This window comes from Ambystoma mexicanum, chromosome 13, assembly GCF_040938575.1.
Source record: "Ambystoma mexicanum isolate Mex_15411 chromosome 13, UKY_AmexF1_1, whole genome shotgun sequence".
Lineage (NCBI taxonomy): Eukaryota > Metazoa > Chordata > Amphibia > Caudata > Ambystomatidae > Ambystoma > Ambystoma mexicanum.
The window spans coordinates 522,149,619-522,173,061 of record NC_090938.1 but is presented as its reverse complement, the minus strand read 5'-3'; the positions used below and the strand labels follow the sequence as shown (position 1 = coordinate 522,173,061).

Genomic DNA, 23,443 nt, shown 5'->3' with positions numbered 1-23,443 from the left:
AATTATTTAAATCACAGAGGATTCCCAGTCTGACGACGGGGAATATTCAAACATCTGAATCTATGAATGATACCAATGCTGGAGAAGTACAGTTACAGGTAAGTAACTAAAACTTCTCAGGTACCTTCTGACATTCTCCCCTTGCTAGTCTGGTGCTTCCTTTGCACCTCTTGATGCTTGCTCTGCAACACACCCTTTCCTTCACCCTTTACAGAGTTGCCAATTTCAGGCTTAAGGTCCGCCTCTAGCCCCTCAACCACCTCTGTTTTGTAAAGTCTTGACAAGCACGCTCCTCCAACCTTCCAGAATATCAATTTCAACCACCTCTCAGTATCTGCTCCTTTAATATCACCTTCAGTCTCCTCCTTAACACACTCCTGCACCACTTTTCACATTCATCTTCACCATCCTTCTCTTCACTTGTGTCAGGTGTACCTACTTGTCACTCCGTTCACCCTCCTTTCCCTTACTGATCTCACTCCTGAACACCTCCATTTTCATCAACACCTCCAGCCTCCATTCCTGTCCCCTGGCCACCTTTCTTCTTTTCTTCAGCCTCCTTCCTCTGGCTCCAGTTCTTTCTGCTTTTGCCTCCCACTAAAAAGCTCTAAAACACTCTTTCGCTGCTGTGCTTGGAGCTGGCTCTTATACAGAAATGGGGATGAATGGCCATTTCCCGATTGGCTGAAGGGGCCACATGACAGGCCTGGCATGCTAGTGGGAAGGGGACTATGTAGCCCTGCCCCTCAAGAGAAATTCTTTAAACTCGCCAGCCACCAATTTGGAACACATTCTAGAAGGGATTCTCTGCTGGCAAGGCAGAATCCGCTTCTCTATCTCCATGTCGGTTGCTGGAAGGCTCTCTCTCTCCGGAACTTCATTTTGGTGCTCTCCTGTCTCCAGCTGTCAGTCTGTATTTTGGTAACACCTTCGAGATGTGAGGCTCTAATGTTGCTTACTTTTTATTGTTCTTAAAAAGGGGAGGGGGTTTTGTGTCCCTTTATTGGGAAAGGGGCTGCGTTCTGACAGGCTCTCTTCCTTGTGGGGTGGAAAGCACCGTAACGGGATGCTCAGATCTTACACAACGTCTTCCTGCCCCTGAAATGATAATTGTATCCCTTCAGTCCAGTCCAGGTTTTTCATCTGGAGAAGAATGGATTATGGGAGACTTAGTTCTAGTTAGTGGTTTGCCAGCCAGGTCTACACAAACCGTACTTGAGGCATCTTGTTAATGTTCAAACTGGATATATGGTGCTGGACTGGATTTCTCTGTAAAGTAGACCTTTTTTTTAATTTTTTCATCTCCGGTCCAACTAATCTATTTGAACGGGGGGAGGAGGTTTATGGGCGAGGAGGGTGGGGAAACTGGGTCATAGCACCTGACTGCTGGACTCTGCAAAACGGGTGGAATTACTTGATCTGGGCATATAGCTGCTCTCGTCGTCCTGCAGATGTCCAGGTCTACGTGACTACGAAGGCAAGGCCGCTACCTCACACCATATTTTCTGCTCTAGCAACGCAAATTCACTGAAGGCCACTTTACATGACTTTGCAAGCCTGCCCACAAGCATATGGCACTCCGCCCATATCATTTCCATTCTAATCCAGCTGCACTGTACATCAAACAAAACCTTAATATTCATCAACAAGGCAATGGTTTATTACAAAGCAACATACCATCATCAAACCATACACATGACAGGAAGATATGCTTCACGAGAAATAAGGACATTCTTTGGCATAAAATACCCACCACCCAGATGAGAAACACTTGCCTCCAACCCACTCTGTAAACTCCTTCCAACATCTGGAAAAGATCTTCAAGTCCGCAGACAACTGAACTAATTTCTTCCAGACATTCAACATGTAATAATCACCAACTACCATTCCTTTTAGGTGCCTCTCTCTCTGGATCAGCAGACCCTAAAATGGGTCTAAGGATACGCCCTTCTTAATACCCCCCCCACACCTCACGGGGTGGAGGGAATTTGAAAGAAACTATAGCAGCCTCCAGTCCATGGTTGATTTAAGAGCCCAAACTCTATCCGACAGGCTTATCCTTGCTGGACCATAGGGAATGGAGTGGGGAAGGGGTACAGAGTGTGCCTGAAATCCAGAACAATGTGGAAAGGTGGTGAAGACATGGACCCCTGAAAACAACTGGCACGGGCAATGCTTACCAACTGTACATTAGATCAAAAGGATTGCAAAATTGGGTATTTTCACTGATTTTTATTTTACAGAGGATCAGCTTTCAAACGGTAAAAATTCAGAACATCAACAAACACCAAAAACTGATTTCCCCTCTCTCTGTCCAAAATTGCGAATATTGGTACTTCAAATATTTTTATATCCTAAAGATCACCGTCATGAAACATAACATAAAGCAAGTGCTTTTCCTCATAAAATAAAATTTTATTCAAACACATAAAAAATGTTAGAAGAACAAGGAGGAAGAGGTAGAAGGAAAGTAGAAGGGGGTGGCAGAATAAAATGGAACAGAGTTGGGAGGTGGGAGTGGGTAGAAATGACAATTGCAGACGAGAACTGAAAGAGGGAAGGAAGGAAAATAGCGGGGAAGAGTTTGACACCAGGGACAGAAAAACGAAAATTAACTGTGATAAAAGTGTGAAATAAGTACCAAAGACGTTCTATATATCTTAGGAAGATAGGTGAAAGACCTTGACAATAGCAATTTTCTGCCCCATTTTCTTTGTGCTACCCCATTTATTGGTCTTTTTATCCCCTTTTGTTGTGTTAATTTGTTACCTTTTATCAAAGGTGTGTTTTGCCTTTTTAATGATTGTTAATTTACATCACAAATGCTGTGTTGAAAAAGAAAAAAATGTTATGTATTTGAATAAAATTAAATTTTATGAAGAAAAGCACTTGCTTTATGTTATGTTTCATGGCGGTGATCTTTAGGATATAAAAATATTTCAAGTACCAATATTCGCAATTTTGGACAGAGAGGGGAAATCAGTTTTTGTGTTTTGTTGACATTAGATCAAAAGCCACAGTCGGAGGTTGGTACTGGCGCTTTGGTGATGTGCACATAGGAAGAGGATCATACACTTACTCGAAGAACATGCTGAGAAAAAATGGAAAGAGATACACTCCAGAGGAGAGCATCAAAGGCCCAGTACCCGAGACATAGCAGAAGGCCAGACAGCAACAAGGTAGGGATGGGTGCTAATCGGTACATGTTGCTGACTGCCCATCCCAAAATGCCCAGTTCGCAAGATGAAAATTCAAGTCGCAGCTCTAAGGTCAAGCTATTTTCCACACAGAACTCAATGGAGGAGTAGCCAGGCCTAAAACCATCGACCCAAGAGCATGCTCCTGTGGCCAAAGTGCACAGTTGGGGAAAAGTGCGTTTTCATCCCCGAATCAGGAGGGATCAAAAAGGACATGAACCAGAGCACTGCTGTTGCCTGGGGATGGAGTGGAAGAGAGGTGATGAATGGATGAGAACAGAGTTTGTAAGAGAAGGAGTGGCGAGGGAAGCAAGAAAGGTGAGGAGAGCAAAGAAGGCAGCCAAGCAGAGGAGAAGACAGTGATCAGAGTAGTTAGAGTTGGAGAAGAGAAAATAAACACAGAACGGTGGTACAGAAAGAGTGTTAACTAGGAGAATGGCAGGAGAACAGTTATTCAGAGTAGAGCAGGGTGGCCAGGTGGAGACAAAGGAAGGGGAAAGAGAGATAGACAAACAGAAGTGTGGAGGTTGGTGAGAGGAGAGGAGATGGAGATGGAGATAGAAGAGCTGAGGTGAAAGAAGAAGGTGGAGAAGGAGAAATAGAAAAGCAGAAACTATGGGGAAGAGGTGAACAGCCAAAAGAAGCTATAGAAAGAGCAGAGCTCACACGAGAAGCAAGAGGAATCAAGACAAGCGTGAAGGAGGCATACAAGGAGGGGCAGGAAGGAAAAAAGGAGGCAATGGTCAGAAGGTGCAGGAGGGATGACTAGTCATGTTTTGGCTACTGGTGAGAAGAACAAGGAGGAAGAGGTAGAAGGAAAGTAGAAGGGGGTGGCAGAATAAAATGGAACAGAGTTGGGAGGTGGGAGTGGGTAGAAATGACAATTGCAGACGAGAACTGAAAGAGGGAAGGAAGGAAAATAGCATGAAGAGTTTGACAACATCAGGGACAGAAAAACGAAAATAACGGAAAAACAGAACTATTTTTCATCACGGTGAGGAGGCCCAGAAAAGCATAGACATGGAGACCAGAAAGAGAGGAGGGGTAAAAGGAGAGGAAATTAATCCAGGAACGCAGAAGGTGTGGGAGGAAGATACCTAAAGTACACAAGGGAAGCAGAAAATAAAGGGAAGGTGTGTTAAAAGTAGAGGAGTATGGACCCCAAAACCCCTGAGAAAAGGGAAGACATTGATGAAAGGAAAAAAACAAAACAATAAAAGGAAAAGAAAATAGAACCATCAGTGGGAAAATGAAGAAGGAGAAGGCAACAATGAAAGGAAAGTGGCCCAGCATGAAGGAAGGGATAACCTAAAGAGAATGGGATAGACCCCCTTTTGAGAAACCAGAAGGTGTCTCACCCGCTAGTCCCCAGGGATCTCTCTCTCAGATGGCCAGGGCACCGCCATTGCCTTTGGATCCAGACGCTCAGGGGTAGACCAGTGCAACACGGACAGCCCGCACTGGGAGAAAATTCACACCTGAGCAGTGTACCGGACATGTCATGCTACTATGGTCAGGCAATTACTGACAATCACTCACACCTGACTTCCATTAAACTTTCCCACATGGATAAAAGGCAGAGCACAAGAGCACACTCTGAGCGAGGCAAAGCACAGGAAGGAACAGCCGCTTCGAGTCGCCAGCTGAATGCGGGGAGAAAGACGGGAAACCAAAAAGGGTTTCCAAGGAGGGAAATACCCTTGACCTTTTCAGCAGGAAACCGTTACTTTCAAGAAACCTTCAAAACAGACAGCATAAGGCCAGGAGACCAGACTTAAGACTTTTGCATTGTGTGTTGGAGATACCAAAGGCCCACCCGTGTAACCAACCAAGGTGGCAAGGTGCGACAGCCGCTGGGGTATCTTCCTTGGCTCCAAGAACAAAAAAGAATTTGAAAGAGCAACACAGCTGGTGAGTTGGGGAGACCTATGCAAGACCGGTCTGTTTTGAAGTCAAGGTGGCAAGCTGCAACATTGTATAATGAGCTTTGGAATGAACATTGTTAAACGCACAAGATGAAAAACGGCACAAGATGAAAAACGCGAGTAAAGCTGTACTGCTGATGAATGTTTGAACTTTAGTAGGAAAGATTACAATACCGTTAATATAGTGGTCCGCACCGTGAGTGTGGTCAATCGAATGTCTCTGTAAGGTATCCCGCCAAGAGAAACAAAAGCCAAAAGATTGGTGAGAATATTGTATGAAGTGAATCGAAGTGGTCCTGCGACAGTTCAAGCAAAACCCATTGCACATTTGAAAGTCGTCGATTTTGATAGCAAGAGGATCTGAGCCCAAACGATGTAGATCCGTGGTCCGAGCCCGAATGAGGGAGACCAAGACTAAACATTGTGGTAGAAAGGGGCGAAGCCTGAAGGAAGGAGACCCATGATAAATACTGGAAGCGAGAACTTGTGCATGCAAAGATCTTAATAGAAATGGAACTTTGATATTTGTTTGTTACGACAGGCCCTCTGCAGTAAGAGACTGTTATTGGCAAAGAGACTTTGGCAGAAGGCCCTGATGTCTATGCTTTGAACTGCGTCCTCATGGCAGAGAAGCTAGAGTGTGTGCGAAGCTCGAACGTGCCAACTTGCCCCGTACTGAAAACGTGGTGAAGGGAAGCCAACTGCTCATCCGTCCTTACATATTATTTCTTCAACACTTTTCTTTCTTGCATACATTTTTGCCCCACACCCTTTTGTATTTAGAAGTAATGACTGGCAATAGGTTTACTAGTAGAGGCCCTTTTATTTCGACTGAGACCCGACTAGGACTGCGTTATTGTTTGATGGTCGTAGCTTGCTCCCATCCTTAGATTTAGGGTAGATCAGCGTTCAACCGACCCATTGAAGTTCAATAAACACCCTTGAAATGAGATCACTTGTGTCTGTCTTCACTGTTTGATACTATGCCTTCCTTAAACCCCACAGTGAGAAGATACAGGACAACATGGGTGCCCAACAGCAGGTCAGGGTTCTGAAATTTAAACCAGACACAGACCAAAGGAATGCTCTCTACCAAAGCCAACAGAGCATATTCCCACACTTCATTACACTACTGAGTTCAAGTGTCTGGGGGAAATAGGGAATTGAATCATTCAGATATGTGAGCAGTCTCCGTCAAGGCAACCTGTGGAACCAAGGGTTGTGTTTCCCAACCAAGGTTTAACATCCAAGTGTGCCACTTGAAACTGGACCCAACATTTGTTTTCATGTCAAGCATATCCCAATGAGGACTGCAGCAGACTGTTTGAGTGACAATAAGCCACAAAAGCCAAGATCCTAGAGAAGGGCAAACAGTGGCTTCCAGCCTGCAATCAGGAAACCCCAAGGTGGAAAACCTCCTTAACCCCATCACCTGTCATTCTAATCCTCACCTTCACTACTGTTTGTGTAGTGTTCCCTGGTTAGCTAGCCGAACAGAGACAAATCAATGCTTTTTCTCAACTCCTACGCTGATAAAACCAAAAATCAACAAGAATTCCAGAAGCAAACTATGTGTTTTGTGATTTTAACAGCTTAACATCTCTGAACTTTTATTGTTTTTTTCTACCATCTGGATCAGACTGATTTCCCTTGCAAACATCCAGCAACCAGACCTTTGCCATGCCAACAACTCTTCACAACAGAGAGACAACACAAACTCCCAGTGGCTAAGAAGTAAATAGACTTCTCCCCTCCCCAACGCGACCATTGTTGGCTCAATACGCTGGCAAGTTGCCAGGTGTTACTGCCATAAAAACCACCTTTAGTCCACAGCAAATATTACTGATAGTATAAAACCCTCAATTGTACAACACAGCACATATCATTAATCAATCGTGCGAGCCCAGCTGCATCTCTGTGTTCACTCCTAGAAACTTCCAATACCCCCCAAAAGGGTAAAGTTTGGTCTCATGACATGGGTCTATTTTCTTAGGGTTATCCATCTATGTAACTTACTCCTGCCCAAGTTTTAACTTACAGTTTGGTTTGTTATTCGAGCTCAAGACGCAGCTTGAGGATGAAATGCAATTGACATTTTGTAAGTAACATTGTTCCCAAGTAATGTGAAGACCTCTAACAGCATACAAGTGTAAAAGCCATTTTACCTTCTCATTGCAATTATACTCGGATAGGCTGTCGATGCTGAGGCACGAAAGCATCTGTTCCTGCTCCTCCAAAGAACATGGCTGCGAGAGGCTGTTAAGAAAAAATTCTACCAAGAAAGGAAAACATGAATAAACACAAATGTTTTAATATGAAGGGACACACACAAAAGAACAGCAATTTCTGCAAACCAAACAGCTCTAGAGAAGTGTTGTATACTTTTGAGTAAACTCACCAATGATAATGCGACACTGAACATTTACTGCAAAATCAAAAAGACGTAGAGCCAATCGGTGTCCAGTGATAAAGTCGCCTGGGAAATGGCCGCCAGTGGGGGAGACGTTTCCAAAAAAATGTACCCTCAATAAAATCAAACATTTTCAACAAATATTCTAGGATGGGAGTAATTATACCTCTCCTACAAAATTTGGGGAAAGTATTTCAGGGGCCAGGGAAAAAAAGTCACCTAACGGGCGACTTTTTCCAGGCGACATTATCACATGGAACTGAGAAATCAAGTCAGCAATACTTCGGGGAAAATGTTGCTCTATAAATGGGGATGTGGGGGAGGCTGGGTGGTCGAAGCCAAATCCATAGAATTATTTTGGCTGAATTTGGCCACAAATATGTGGGGAGTAGGTAAGGGTAATAACGAAGGTGGGGTCCGAGAGTAAAGGAGGGTCTCCCCCCCCGTATATATTTGCGGCCAAATGGTTTAAAAGAAGAAACAAAATGGATGGATTTGGGTTCGACCAAATCTCCTCAATGAAATCACATAGAACCTAAATGGGGCGCTACAAAGAGCTTTTTTCATTATTCAATTAATTTTTTTATGAGGGTTTAGACAAACTGGCCTGGTTAGTGTACTCAATCGCTGTTGCACACTGCTTACTCTGTTCACCGAACAATTTAACGAAAGGGTCTTAATAGGTACATCTTTTTTAACTATTCAAACAGTCCTTTGCTCTCTCAATACTATGACTCATTTACATTCTTATTGGGTATAAACTTTTTATACTCTGCTCATATCACTGTTTCCACCACTTTGCAGACCAGCCAAGCCTGTCTTTCCAGAAAGTATTTCTGTTGGTTGAGCCTCCCAGATGCTTCTTGAAGCATGCTCGCGGTTAAATAGCCTTCCCACAAGATCCAAGCGACAGCACACTTCCAAAGCCCAGTAGCAGTTACCTATCTCCAGCTGCTGAAGCTCCTGCTCTGAGCACATCTTCCTTCTCTCTGTGCTGCTGGTGCTCTTCAAGGTTCCCAAGGACCACAAGGGGCGATGAGGTGGTTCATCACTCACAGAGTTCTCTTTGCACCAGCTGGTGTTGTGTGACCCAGTGTGTTCCTGCTCGAGCGAGGACCGCTGTTGGCTTGATGCCTGGTATGGAGGCCCTGTGTCAGGCTGCAGCCTGGTGACAGGTTGAGGCCCTGTGTCTGGAATCTTTAGGATAGGACTGACTGGCAAGGATGTAGGCGGTTTAACATTCAAGGAGGTCTCTGCGAAAGAAGGCATACGCCTTGGTTCTTTATATTCTCCTTTCCAGGGGCTTCTCAAACCTCCGACTAGAAGGAGAAAAAAATAACATAACATTAAATGCCACAGACCGAAGACCTACCAAAATGTCCACAGTACCAAAAGAGCATTGAGAAGAAGTGCTGTGCTAAACATCATGGATCAATATATTGCTAACCTTTCTCCGTCACTGACACTTGTCTAACTGTGTTTTCCAGGCATAATAAACTAGGTGAAATAATTCAATTGAATGTTTGAATTTCCATTTTCTGGGCAAGTCATTTCTTGGACTGTGACCATAACATTAATATTGCTATCCAACTCCAGAAAGTTATTTTGTTATGTTAAATTTTAGACTCCGAGGCCTTTTCTTTTTTATGAGATTACAAGAGGAAAAAATTTAGGAAAATGTTGGAACACCTTGCGTTGTTATGGATTGGCAGACTTCTACCCTTGCCCCCCACCCCCTCCGAACCACACTAAGGGGCCATTGTGCCCTAGCTTACACAATATAATCCCATCATAACAAATGTGAGCTCGCTCCCTGACCCGTTCAGAGTTTCCAAACTGGCCTGACATAGCCAACTAGCAGTTTTGTTCACTACCTTAGACTTACTTGGCAATTCCATAATTAGTCCATAATAACTCCATAAAATGTCCCTTGGTCACCTTCACTTAATTCCCCTAGTCACCCTAACAGCCTCTGCTGCACGCTACATTTCATCGGTATACACGCATTTCGCCGAACGAAATTTCATCGTGGGACATTTCATCGCCAAAAACCCTTTTTTTGTAAAAAAAAAGTTTGGGGGGTGTTTTGTAGGGGTTGGGGTATGATTATTAAAGTAGAGGGGGGATCGGGGGGGGGGAAGCCCCCCCACCAGAAATAAAAGAAAAAAAAACCAGGGTTTTTGGCGATGAGTGTTCTGGCGATGAAATGTCCCACAATGAAATTTTGTTCGGCGAAATAACGTAGAACCATTTCATCTATACTCTGTCACATCTATGTGCAGGTAACGCCAACGCTCTTTTTAGCAATGCTGTATCATGACAGTAGGCACACATTTGTGCGGCAGGCTATCTCTGTGACACAGTGGTTTCAACAATCTGTGTGTCTATTTGGCCCCTTTATATTATCCCCAATCTACCCGTAAGGAATTTATGTGGGTGGATCCTGTGGTTAGGGCAGAAATGTGTGGTAGTGTTTGGTGTGCTGTGGTGTATAGTTTTTATAAAGCCAGGTAAACAGACTGTCCCTCTGCAGTCCTCCCTTCTCTACCACTCAGTAGCGGCCTGGTGAATGTGACAACTGTTGGAAGAGAGGATGTCACCAAGACAGAAAGTTGCCTTGGGACAGAAGCAGAGGCAAATTGACCAGGAGTTTGGGCTCTAGCCCCAAACGCTATTCAATTGCATGTCACAATACCTGAAAGGCTTACATAATTTTCAGCCTAAAGGGGCACAGTACCTGGGGCAAAGTAAGGCGATGCCACAGATGGAGCCGTCCCACAGCCATGGTAGCTAAATAGAAGTGAAGTGCCTATTTCTGCACACTGGGGTGTTTTCTCCAACAATGCCCCAAGTGTCACTGTTCAGAAAATACCCAATTGGAAACGATACTCGCAGAATTTCCCAGAGTCATAAAGTTGCTTGCTCTGCTGCAGAGTGTACAATTATTTGAGAGAAAGGGGGAAAGTGAGAACCTGAGCTGGAGAGTAAACAGAGTGATCTACAGAGGCTTTGGGAAAAGAAAGACAGGGTATGAAGTTTTTGAACAATGTCATTGCTGGGCACATTGGCGACTATCCCCTTTTTTAATTGAAATCTCCAGAAGACATACAACAGATTGGGTCACACAAGAAGGGTTCCAGTGGGAGGGAAAACGTGATCTGTTAGTGCTGTAGAATCTAAAATAATAGTATGCATTAGAGGAGGCCTGGGTGGCTTTGAAATAAGGTGACAATTATATGGTTAGAAGGCGTTAGGAGGACTGTGGAATGAGGAAGCGATTACATGAACAGCCAGAAGGGGCAACAAAGTATCCTACAGTGAGGATGTGATTAGAGACACCACCAGAATGAATTAAGGTCAACAGAAAGTGATCAGCAGTTTAAACTGTGTGACATGATCAGAAAATAATAGAAATGTGGATACTGATCACTAACTACTGCACAGCATGTCGTATAGGGCATGAAAGGAAATCCAAATGTATAAAACCTTGTATTACTAAATCAAACTAAAATTACAATGTAGTGTTATGGAATTTAAATATCCAATAAATACTATTTTATGTTTAAAAAAATGAAAATTGTAACAATTCTAGATTAGAGCAAAAGAAAACTCAAGATAAACCCGCCTTCCCCAATAGTGTGCCACATTGTCTTGCAACCCAGTCTAAGTGAAAAAGCGTATGGTTATTCATCTAGGGTCCACTCCAAACCTCACACTGTGCCGTCAATTTCTTCTAGTTGGTAATGTCGATCAGAAAAGCAGTATCAGTTGTAGGCCAATCATTAGACCCAATACCAAAAATTCACTATATGTAAGCTTAAAACAATATATGAACCCTTTTGTTGTTTAAATACTTTTTTTCTCATAGCTGTTCATTGTTCTGCCTTGAAAAATGTGGTGGGTTTTCGAAAAGAGCCGTGTGTGTGCAATCTGATTCAGTGGGGCTACACAAGATTCAGATCTCCACAAGGTATGCAATAATCATCCATTCTTACCCTTTTGCAGGGCCAATTTAAACTTTGCCCTGAGTTCAGTGGATGAAGCCCTTCTCACTGGATCCTTCTCCAGTCCTGCAGCGATGGCCTCAGCAGTGAAGGGGTTAGAGCAAGTTGGGATTTCCCTCAAAGGAGGCGGTTCTTTTGCAATCTGTTAAGAAGTTAAGAAATCAATAAGGAGCAAAACAATTTCTACATCAGCCAGCTAAACTAAACACATCCAGTCTACAATTGCATGATTTGTTGTTTGCCTTTTTGTGACGTAGTCTAGAAGTAGTCTAGAGATAACCATGCTAGGGTAAAGCACACTCAATAGCTAGTAAACTTCAAACATACACAGCTCGGAGAATGCATTCCCCGTCGTCCATTGCAACAATTTCTACTTACTTTGTACTTTCCCATCAAGCACCAACACTGCAGATAAATACAGGTTTGCACCACTACCAGATACTTCAAGCTGTCAATCCTATTCAGAAGCATGGTATTCTTCTGATAGAAACCTTTTATTCGAAGGTAAGCCCCCAACATTTCAACTGACATAGGTCTGCATCTACATATCTGAAGACAAGGCCATCAGTGCTTATGCTGAGCTACAGGAGAGTTATCAGGGCTGATGAATGGTGCACTACATGTTGGCACAAGCCTTGAGATTATATTGCTACTTCTTACACTCACCTTGAGACATAGAGGGTGGGAATGATATCGTGTCCATGGATGGCATCCATTCACCATGTGCAGCATCATACAGCAACTGCTCCAGAGGTCCACCTTCGAGTCGCAGTGCTTAGCCATCACTATCTCAGGAGCCAAATGAGTCTCTGTACCAGGAACGTAGTCACCTGCATAACAGAACCCAAACACAGAAGTTACTATGAACCATGCCATACGCTGATCAGTAGCAAGCCAGTAGGCCTGGGCATCAAAAGGGAACATGACTTAATGCCTTTAAACTGCTGCTCGGAATACCTCCTCTGACTTACTCAAGTAGCGACTGAACAAATACGTTTTTGAGAAGAAAGCATTTGTAAGATAAAATGACAGCACTTAACCCACAATTGTACCATGAGTGGAAACTGTGAACATTTGTCACATGATGAGATGGCAGTGATGAGCCAATGACTGTATGATGACATGGAAATCGAGACAAATGCAAGAGTAAAACTGAAACCTATAATTATGATATTTTAGGAGAAGATGGAAACAATATAATGCGAGAGAATGCTCTGCTCTCAACATCCAATCACCTCAACTTATATTTCATCGTAAAATCACTGGCTCATGGCTCCAATGCCATCCTACAATCAAAAGCTAATTTTCCCATTTTATTGCATTAGAATCTTATAATTTCAATCTCACTGACTTTCTCGAATCTCATAATGTACTCATTGGCGCATTGTTTGCATCTATTCTGTACAATCAGTATATCTCATAGTTGTCATCCTGCTTCACACTTGTTAGTCGACTCATTGGTTCTTGTTCATCATACAACCAGATGTTTGTTGTCTCCATTTCATACTGTGGCATTAACAACCGATCCGGCGAAGGAAAATCCTTTACCAACTTGGCCATAGAAAGGGAAGGTGGGGCTTCCCCGTGGAAAGGGAAGGCAAGTGCCGCAATAAGGTAAATTGGGGAAGAGGGATTAAAAATGTAAAAAAGGGAGCCGAGGTGAGTATGCGGGAGGGGGTTTGGCGGCAGCCGTCAGGTGACTGGGAACGCTGGCTTACATCGGAGGTTTAAGGCCGCGTTCCTAGCCACCTGATTGTCTAGCTCCCCCCGCCCGGTTGCTAATGCATTTATTAGCTGATTGTATATACCACATTTTTTTTGGTCACAATATTTCTACGTGATTAAACATTTACTGGCTCAGTGAGTCCTTCATTCATTATTTCCATACCATGAAAGTATCTCATGTTTCAACTTCTCGATGCAGTTTGGTTCCATCTCACTGTATGATAGGTAGCTCATGGTCTCCATCACAATACACAATCATTAGCTTATTTCTGATATAGTATACATTCATTTGCTTGCTTTTGAAATGCCATTGGCTCATTGTTTGCATATATTAACATGGTCAGACCACAACCTATCTACAATAGTTTCCAGAATGAGTGCTTGCAAATTTGTTAAAATAAGTACCCATGACAGTGGCACACTGCAGGCTCACTACTTACTAGGTTATTGAATAATATACTGCAGCACCAACGTTCCTTTACAATACAGTCCCAGTCCAACAGTAACAACTGTAATTTGCAAAAGGAGCATAGGGAGGAAATTGTAAATAGAACAAGGATTTAGCACTTTCAAATTTCCTACCGTTGACCAAAGATTTCCCCATTCCATCTGAAGAGAGATGAGCGGAGTGTCCGAAGTCACAGAGCAGTGCCTCATTTCTGTTCTCGGACAGCAAGACGTTGTCAGCTGCAGAAGAAGAAACACAAGAGAAGACATAAATCATGCCTTCTGCTACCAAATGTCATGCTGCATATTATTTGTTCCCATAAATCCCTCCTTTGCAGCTGCCATAGAAAAGTCCTTATCCAGGAGTCAAAGTAAAATAGCAAGACTAGTCAGTATCTCTAGGTAAAGCAAATGCATAAGTATAATCTCCTAGGCGTGAAACAAGTTTGTTTATTTGTTTTATTATTTATAATGCGCATCATACCCAGGGGTATCAGGGCGCAACAGTTACGTATATGCAAGGCTTAGTTACAACAGAGCAAGGTATAAAATCTACATTCAAGTTATTAATTACAAGGAGGTATATACAGATGGTATCTATTTACAGTCGTAGGGTAAAAAGATGGTATAAACAAATGATACAGATATCTTACAGAAGCAATATACAAGGTTTAAGGTGTTTAAAGATATAAATGGGGGGGCAAAGAAAGTACAAGTATACAGGCAATGAGTAGGGCAGTTTGTAGTTACTGCAAGGGTAGCAAGGCGAGAGAAGCCAGGAGGGATACACTCCATGCAGGCATAAGGTACTGTAGCAGCGAGTCCTAGCTGCTTGGTGAGCAGGAGTTATAATTTACTGGTCATTAGAGTGCAGCCACATAATGATGTTGGAACAAAAGTTTTGGTAGGATTGGTCTATTCTCAGTGTGGGAGGCAGGGAGTTCCACAATTTGTCTGCTTTCACAGGGAATCTGTTGCCTCCGATTGTGGATCGTTTGAAACTAGATATGGAGAGGCGATCTCGGTTATCTGATCTAGGTGGTCTCAGGGAGGTCTGTTTATGGAATCTCTCTGCCAGCTAGATGGGGGCAGCATTGTTGAGAGATTTGTGGGTGAGCGACAAGGTTTATAGAAGGATTTTGTCATTGGTAGGGAGCCAGTTTTTCTGTCGGCTGCTCTCTGAGATGTGATCTCTTCTGGAGCTGCCTAATGCCACTCTAAGGGCATTGTTTTGTAGTGTTTGGATTCTTCTGATAGTGGCTTTAGTCGAACCTAAGTAGAGGGCATTGCACTAGTCCAGTCGGGACAGGATGAGGGCTCTGGCCAGGATGGTGCAGCTACTGTCAGAGAGAAATGGCTTGCCGGTGCGAGTAAGTTTGTACGTGTAAGCCGTAGAGGATGCTAAAGAATTGACCTGTTTGGCAAATGAGAGGTTTGAGTCAAGATAAAAGCCTAGTGTTTTTACCTCGTGTTCTACTTTATTGCTATTGCCATCAATTATGAATGAGGAATAGTCAGATTCTAGTTTTTTTAGGTTAGAGCGGGTGCCCAGGATGATGAAGTTTTATCATCATTCAGGCATAGACCATGCGTGGCCAACCATGCCTGGATGATGATGTACACTCTATTCACCAACTGAAGGTACAGTACCAGTAAGGTAATGTCAGGTGTGTGGAGGAAAAGCCTCACCTGCACAAACAATTCCCATGACTACAAGATGACCAGTCATATAGACATTACTTCTGTGACGATTCATTAGATGCTGTTACTTCTCCCGAGGGGGAGCCCTTTCCCATGAGGCCAGGGAGGTGAGGTCGCAACCCGATAGTACCCCTGGGGTTGGTATAATGCGGGAGGATCTCATCGGAAGGGAATTTCTGTCTAAGGCGAAGGACGACCATCAAGGGTACCGCCCTTATGAGAACATCACACCCCCACACACTCTAGCCTCTCCTTCCTCTCCTAACCTCTTTGTAGACAGTAGACAGTAGACTTATGTATTGTTATAATACTGAGACAAAGGAACCTAGGTAATCCAAGTACTGGCACGAGTTGGCCACGCGGGGCAATGAAGATGAAACCTGTGAAAGAGAAAAATGACTTATAAAATGGGCCCAGACACTGTTGGCAACATTGTATGAAAATCCACAATGCACTAAACACAGTCTCGGGCAACCGCACAAGACTGCAGGTGTGCTGAGCACTGAACACAGGAGATACAAGCCTGTTGCTGATCCGGAGGCAGAGCTACAAGGACGCTGGCAGTCTGCAGCGTCTGATGATCGGAAGGTCTGCAGGAGCAGGCGGGTGTGCAGCAGTGTCAAGATGAGGTCGGGACACGGACGACACCCGGCAACTCTGTCGCACAGCCGCAGGGAAAGCTAGACACCAGAAAAGCCGAACCGATCGCCCACCATGCCAGGAAGACCTGCCGACTTGCCAAAAACCCCAACAAGGTAAAGGGTGGCATGGGAAAACCAGAGGGGGAGGCTTACCAAGAGGGCGCATGCAGTTGTCCCTAGGCCCCTTTGCAACCATAACGCTTGTGTGGCACAGCAGGGGCAGAAAGCATACAAACCTTCTCCACCTCATTGCAGTGGTGGAACATAGCCTGTTGTCCACCAGGGAAGGGCCAAGGACCCTTAGCACCATAAAGCGAACTTGAGAGAGAGAGAGTCCCTCACAACAGAGGTGGGGATAAACCCACTGACACAGAAACCAGGGCAGGGGACTAAAAGCAAGAAAGTAATACAAGTCGTCATGTTCATGGCTGTACTTGGCAGGGAAGTGAACCAAGTGGGCTAGCTCAAAGAAGAAGAGAAACCAGGGTCTGGGACCCTGGTAATGCTCAGAATTGGGTGTTGTAGGTGTCATGCCTAATGAAAAGAAGACCAGGGGAAGGGAGTCATTCCCCCTGGTTGTAAGGAACTGATAATAAGATGCCAGGAGAAGGAGTCATTCTCCGGGTAACCCAGACCGTCACAAAGGCCAAAAAGGCCTGGGCAAGGGAGTCATTACCCAGGCTATATAAGACTGGGTGTCAGGAGAAAGGAGACATTCTCCTGGCCCACCAAGAAAGTATTGTTTGGAACTTTACTATCAGAGGAAGAAGCCATCAACAGAATATTTTACTTAAAGCACACAAACACAGGCACCTTTTCACACCCAGGTAGGAGTCCATGTGTTGGTATCCATATGTTCAGTCATGCTCAATATATGAAAGCCCAAAGTAGGGAAGCTGTTACAACCATTTAAAGGAAAAAAGAGTAAGTAAGCAAGCATTTCTTTGGCACTTTCATAGCAAGTTACTGCCTTCATTGCTTGCTAGGATGACAGCCTCCATAAACTCTTCATAAGTGCTGAACCTGTAGATATCTTTATAGTCACATCCAGTACTTTATCTTAATTGGTCATATGCCTGTAAGCAGCAGTATCTGCTAATGGGGTTATGGGTTAATACTCTCCCCAGTGCAACGCAGGAACTAAGAACATGAACTGGCACATATCTTGCATTTAAGTTAAAGCGTACAGCTTGAAGTGAATTGGTGTGGCAGTTAATGTGCATAAATACAAATGATAGATCTGGAATTTCAAATAAACACCTTTTTTTGTTCAGCAATCGTAAAATAAATGCCAGTGGTAACAATTTACAACTAGCATCTCAATTTTCTTACTGATCAATCTGATGTTATTTGATTCTTTATGGGGCCTCAAATAAATGAGGTTGCTTTTCTACTTTGCTCCTTTGCTGTGGGACCAAGGAGATGTAATAGGTGGTCATCAATGGAAAGGGCAGACCCTGAACATAATACTGGCTCCACCACGGCTCTCTTAATAGTCCTATCCCAGCTGCAGTAAGAGGTCGCAAAATTGCCTAGAGTTGATTGCAAAGCTGAATCAACTGGAGACAGGGAAACAACAATCCAGCTTTGTATAGTGCATGCTACAGGTGTCAGCCTGCTGCATCATTTAACATATTTTCTTGAGTTTCTAGCCATAGGAATATAATGGGATATGCCCTTGCTTTTCTAAGAAAATCAACAGAAATACCTTGCCTCTAACACAGAGTTATAGCAGGTTTAGAACAGTGATATAACATGGCAAAAGGATACAATTGTGTTGCTGCTAATATAAACAGACAGGGAAGAGCAGTGCGAATCCCAGTTACTGCTGTGTGGGAGGGAAGAGGAAGATACAGGGACAATTAGTGTATTCCATGCAACCTTGTGTGGGAGAAAGGGAAGGAAAGTAGAACCATATTTCTCAATTTGAAGGAAGACAAGAGAGCTAGGAAGGGGTAGTGGCATTAATGAGTGGATCAGTGGTGGGTGGGGGAAAACAAAAAGGTACATCTGTAACGGAATGCCAAAGCTAGTCCTGGGCGATGAATGAGAAGAGTAGATGTGGAAAAGTTGCACGTTTATCCTGGGCGACACAGTAGGTTTTTAGATATATTTGCTGGTAATCTTTATTACCCCATGTCCAACTTTTTCTCGTTGCAGTACTTGTATGCGAGGTACTAACCCATTCTTTTTTCTTTCCAATGTATGTCTCCTGCCCATCTCCACAGAGAGTATAATAACTCCAAGTATACCATAATGCCTCAGTTAATGTCTTAGCAAGTCCTTGCGCATGTCATCCCTCCTTGGGGGTCGGGAGGCAGGTCCTAAATACTGTGACAAGGAAGAGTTGGACTAGGAGTAATGAAGAATAACGGTAAATAATCAAAACATCACATCCCTCTTCTTTGTCCAGGTACTTAAATGTGAGGACCACTAAACACAAAAGATGAATAGGCCTATGACAAAAGGAAACAGACCATCAAGAAAGCTGTTTGCACACCCAAGCACCGTTTTATTTCTATCATGCACAAGGTTCACCCTTATCCTTTTGTGGCAACATTCAATACACCAGTATCAAAAGATTTTGACCCTGGTGAGTTCGCATTCAAGTGGTAATGCCTTGTCAATGTATTCAGATCCACCCAAGTTGTCGCTCTACAGATCTCCTGAATCAGGATCCCTTGTGTTTCTGCCCCTGATGGCACGACTTGGCCATCCCCCTAGTCAATCGTTTTTGGACAGATTCTCGTATGGGAACATATGCCAATTTACACGCTGTAGTTATGGTATGCCTAATCCATCTACTTATTGTGGGAACCAAATCTTTTCTCCCCAGCCCGACTCCCCCGAAAACACCCAAAACAAACTGCGTGCTTGTTTTGTCAAGGTAAGGCAATAGAGTTTGCTTGACATTCAACTTGTTACAACTTCTTCTGGTGAGGAATGGTTTTGGAAAAGTCCAGGAAGGTCAATGCCTTTAGCCTGATGAAACTTGGAAACCACTTTTTGTAAGATAGGATGAAAATCGAGAATCAGAGCATATGCCTGAACCTGGAGGAAGTGAGCGAAGCATAACAACTCATCAATTTCCCCAAACCTGCAAGCTGATGGAATTGCACCAAAAATGAAGCTTTGAATGCTAGTAGTTTTAGGTCAAAGGGTTCTATAGGTTCAAAGCGATGGCCATGGTAGGTCTTTCATACCAATGGAGATGCCACAGAGGTATTCTTGTATAGACCATCGGTTTTGCGAGCAAAAGACTCAAATTATCTGGTACCCAATTCCTCAGCATCCGTTCCTAGAGGCGAAGGTTCCCGAAATTTCCCAATGCCCATCCAAGTGACCCCCCCCCCCCAAATCAAAACTGCCAATCCCATACGGAATCCGTCCTGCAGTATGCTAACTGGGATAGAACACTGGAGGACATGACAAATTGTTTCACACCGTAGTGAAATATTCTTCCAATGCCTATCATATGCCTTTAGAGTTTCAGGCATCCTAGAATGTTGACTGTTTTCAGTCTGCTGTATGGGTAATCCTTGCTTTTGTAAGACCTACCTCTCAATTTCCAAGTACTCCACGCACCGTGGAATGATAGATCTCTGTGCCACCAGCAGTTTGTTTTAGAGGGCCAGGAATAAGTGAAAGCCTGATCATAGGTAATATTTCTTATTCCACATAGAGAGAACATTCACCTCCCCGTCCATGCTGGGATTATCAGGATGACTTATGAAGATGAAGCCCTTATTACATTTCTTTTAATCACTCTGGGCAGCAGGGACGGGAAGGTATAAATGGGCCCTCTGGCCAATGTACTGCCATGGCATCCACCCTGCCCACCAATATGGGAATCTGGAGCAATACCCATGGTGGCAGTCCCCAAGATGAGGTAGGAAATACTCTGCTCAGGCAATCTGTCCTCACGTTGTCTGCCCCCTGATGTGAACTGCCTTGAGATATATTTATGTTAATCGTCCCAATGACCCGGTCTCTCCCTGTCTGTTCACATATGCTATTGCTGTTGTGTTGTCTATTCTCATCACTACTGCTCTGTTCTTGAACCTAGGAGCAAAGACCTGAAAAGCCGTGTAAATTCCAACTCTTTTCAAATGGAGAAACGATCTGCCTTTAGCAAACCCCTTTCTCCTGATGTCGCCAATCTAGTAGGATTTCCCCCATCCCAGACTACTGGGCATCTGTAGTAATTCGAGTTGCTGAAGGTTGAGTAACTGAAATCCCATCAATCAGTTTCCCCTGACCAACCACCACTGCATTTTGGAATATGAGCTTTGAAGTCGTAGGAATCCAGTTTCCGAGATCTGTGAAGATGTTAGATCAGAGGGTGCATGTGCAACCTTGTCCACGGGACAACAAAGACACAGCTGCCATGTTTTCCTGAACTTGTAGCATCTCTCGGGCAGACACAGAAAGATGTCAGCATCTTCTGTAATGAGTTTGGAAAACTTTCTGCTTGATCTTCGGGCAGAACCAGAACCTTAAAGGTTCAAAATCGTGACCGTGGGAAATGGAGATTCTGGGAGGTTACTGGCTGAGATTGTTCACAGTTCACTATGAGCAACAAGGAACTTAAGGCCCTGCATGTTACCTTCACCTGGTCCCCCAGCCGTGCCTTTGTGGATGCTCTGATTAACCAGTTTTTGTAGAGTAATTCTGTAAGCCCTTTTTCGTGCAGAAAAAGGACCCTGAACCTAGCAGCTTGTAAATACCCTGGGGGCTATCCCGAGAATTAATGGTATAGCTTATCATTGAATATGCATCTATGTTATGAGGAACCTCATATTTTGGATCTGTCCGACTGCTAGCCACATGAAAGTAGGTATCAAACAGATCCAGGGATGCTGCTTCTTTGATCATTACAATTATTTTATGAAGGCTTTTCATTCTGAAATGTGTGAGGACATCCTCTTAAACCTTTTCAGATCAACACTAATCTGAACTTGCCATTTGAATTTGGAGCTAGAAAGGTGATTGAGTAAAACCCTTGACGTGGTTTCTTCTACGTAACCTCAGATTGCCTTCTTCATCCATTTTCCTTCAGACGCTTGTATAATTGCCCATGCCTTATCACTACTGCCAGGTAGAAGGTTATGGAGTACTCTTGGTGGAGATTTGGATGCCAGTCGATCTTTTATCCACATTAGAAGATTCTGTTCACCAAGGAATCCAATGAGATCTTTTTCCACTTCCCTAAGAACCATTGGAGTTTGGGGTTCATTTACCATTCATCAGAATTTCTGTGTCTTGGCTGGTGAGTGGGGTTTTTGGGAAAACAAAGAGTTCCCTTTAGAGCTTATCTATTTGCGTTCTCGTTCCCCTGCACTACTTCTGCAGGAACCTGGGGGCATAACATAGGCATTTTAAATGTTCTCCTATGGCAAACAGATCTATGCCTGGATGACCCCAAAGTGAAAAAATGTCTACAATGTCTGAATGTAGCTCCGACTCCTGTTCTGAGGGTTGGTATGTGTTCCTACTTAGTTGTCTGCTAGGCAGTTGTCTTCCCCTGGAAAATGTTGAGATAAGGCTCAATTTCCAGATTTTCTGAGCTAGTCTTGACAGATTTAGGGAGTGTGTCTAGCCCTGCAGTCTGGAGAAGCTTGTAGTGCTTTGTAGACTGCTAGCAATCCTCTGACATTGATGTGTTTCTTGGCTACTGTCTGTGTCCACATGCCTTAAGGTGGAGGCAATGGGCTCCCCAACCTGAGAGAGATGCATTTGTTGTGATTGTGTGTTGGTGGGCTGAGAAAGGGGTTTCCCTTTAACAAGCTCTTCTTTGTCCACCATTGAAGCATCAATACCACTGGCTGAAAAATCACCACTAGATCGTTCCAATTGCCTTGTGTCTGCAACCATTGTTTCGCTAACCATTCTTGCACTAGATGCATGTGTAGCCTTGCATGTGGCACAATGTATATGCATGATGCCATCATGCTGAGAAGACACATTACTTTCCTGACTGGTATCTGTCGACCAACTGTATAACAAGTGATTTGTTTTAGCATGTTTTGTACCCTTTCATTGGAAGGGAAGACTAATGAGTCTTCTATTTGAATTATAGCCCCAAGGAACTATCTTTTCACCCGAATGGGGGCACAGCTTGACTTCTTTTCATTGATTAAAAGGCCTAGTTGATGCAAATGATTTATTGCCTTGTGTGTATTTTGCAGACATATTTGCGATGTTTCACCTATTATTAGCCAGTCAACTCGATAAGGGTACACTGGGGTGCTGTTTCTGCGTGAGATTGTTGCAACTACTACTGCTAGAACCTTTGTGAATACTCTGGGGGTTTGGGGGGAAGGGGGGCTGATGCGATTACGAAGTGAAGTTCCTTCAATTGGTAGTGCACTGAGCCTAGCTTGAACCGTAGGTATTTTCGATGTGCTGGCAGCATTGAAATATAAAAGTATGCATCGTTCAGATCCAGTGTTGTCATGTAGTATCCCTTTTTGAGCAAAGGGATGATTGCCTGCAATGTTGGCATCCTGAACTTTTGAGGTTTGACATATGTGTTTGGTGGTCTAAGATCGAGTACTGGGAGTTTTTTTTGTCTTTCTTGGGAACAAATGAAGTACACAGAAGAAATACCTTTGTTTACCTCTGACGGTGGAACAAGTTCTATGGCTCTCCTCTGTATAAGTGCTTCCACCTCTCCCTGCAGAATACGTTGGTGTTCTAATGGTATTCTTTTGACTATTAGTGGATGATCGCGCGGTAGATCCTTGAATTCCACGCAATATCCGTTCTTTACAGTTGACGACTACTTTCTGACATGATCCCCTTCCATGCATGGGCAAATAGTGTAATGCGACCCCCTACTGGAGTGATATAAGAGGGGACCTGAAACAGAGAGTCATTGTTTCGAGGTATGAGCTGAATTTTTAGTGGTATGGCTTCTACCTTTGCTACGCCCTCTTCTAAATTGTCTAGGAAAGGACGATTGTGATGTGTGCAATTGTCCTTGATTGGTATACAACAAGCTGGAGCCTGCCACTGAGGCATAGCCTGACTGGACTGAGGATCTTGTGTAGCCTGACCACAAATGTATGGCGGTTTCCACATGTACAGCTTTGTTGATAAGACCATGGGGTAGATTACAAATATATCCGTCTTGTGTTCTTTCTTTGCGGTTTCAAGAGCATCAACTCCATTACCAAACAGGACATTATCTTGCAATGCCGTGTTAAGTAGCGTGGCCTGTGTTTGTAGTCTAAAACCTGAGATTCTAAGCCATGCATGTCTTTTTATTAGCGCACCTTCTGCCTCTATTCTACCACCTCTATCTGCAGTATCAAGGGCATTCTTTATAAGGATGTTACCTGCTTGCTTGCCTTAAGATAATGTTGTGAGTATCTCAGACTTGAGATGTTCA

At 43.7% G+C, this 23,443-nt stretch overlaps 1 protein-coding gene across 2 annotated transcripts in view; it reads right to left on the bottom strand.

Moving 5' to 3' along the window:
• Positions 1–23,443, bottom strand: part of MAP3K14 (mitogen-activated protein kinase kinase kinase 14) — a 204,215-nt gene that overhangs the window by 25,984 nt on the left and 154,788 nt on the right. For both annotated transcript variants that reach the window (XM_069634217.1, XM_069634218.1), the window contains exons 9-13: positions 13,844–13,948; positions 12,203–12,366; positions 11,528–11,678; positions 8,474–8,851; positions 7,288–7,394 (exon numbers count right to left, since the gene is read on the bottom strand). In XM_069634217.1, the coding sequence (XP_069490318.1) occupies positions 7,288–7,394; positions 8,474–8,851; positions 11,528–11,678; positions 12,203–12,366; positions 13,844–13,948 (905 nt within the window). The remainder of the gene's footprint in view (positions 1–7,287; positions 7,395–8,473; positions 8,852–11,527; positions 11,679–12,202; positions 12,367–13,843; positions 13,949–23,443) is intronic.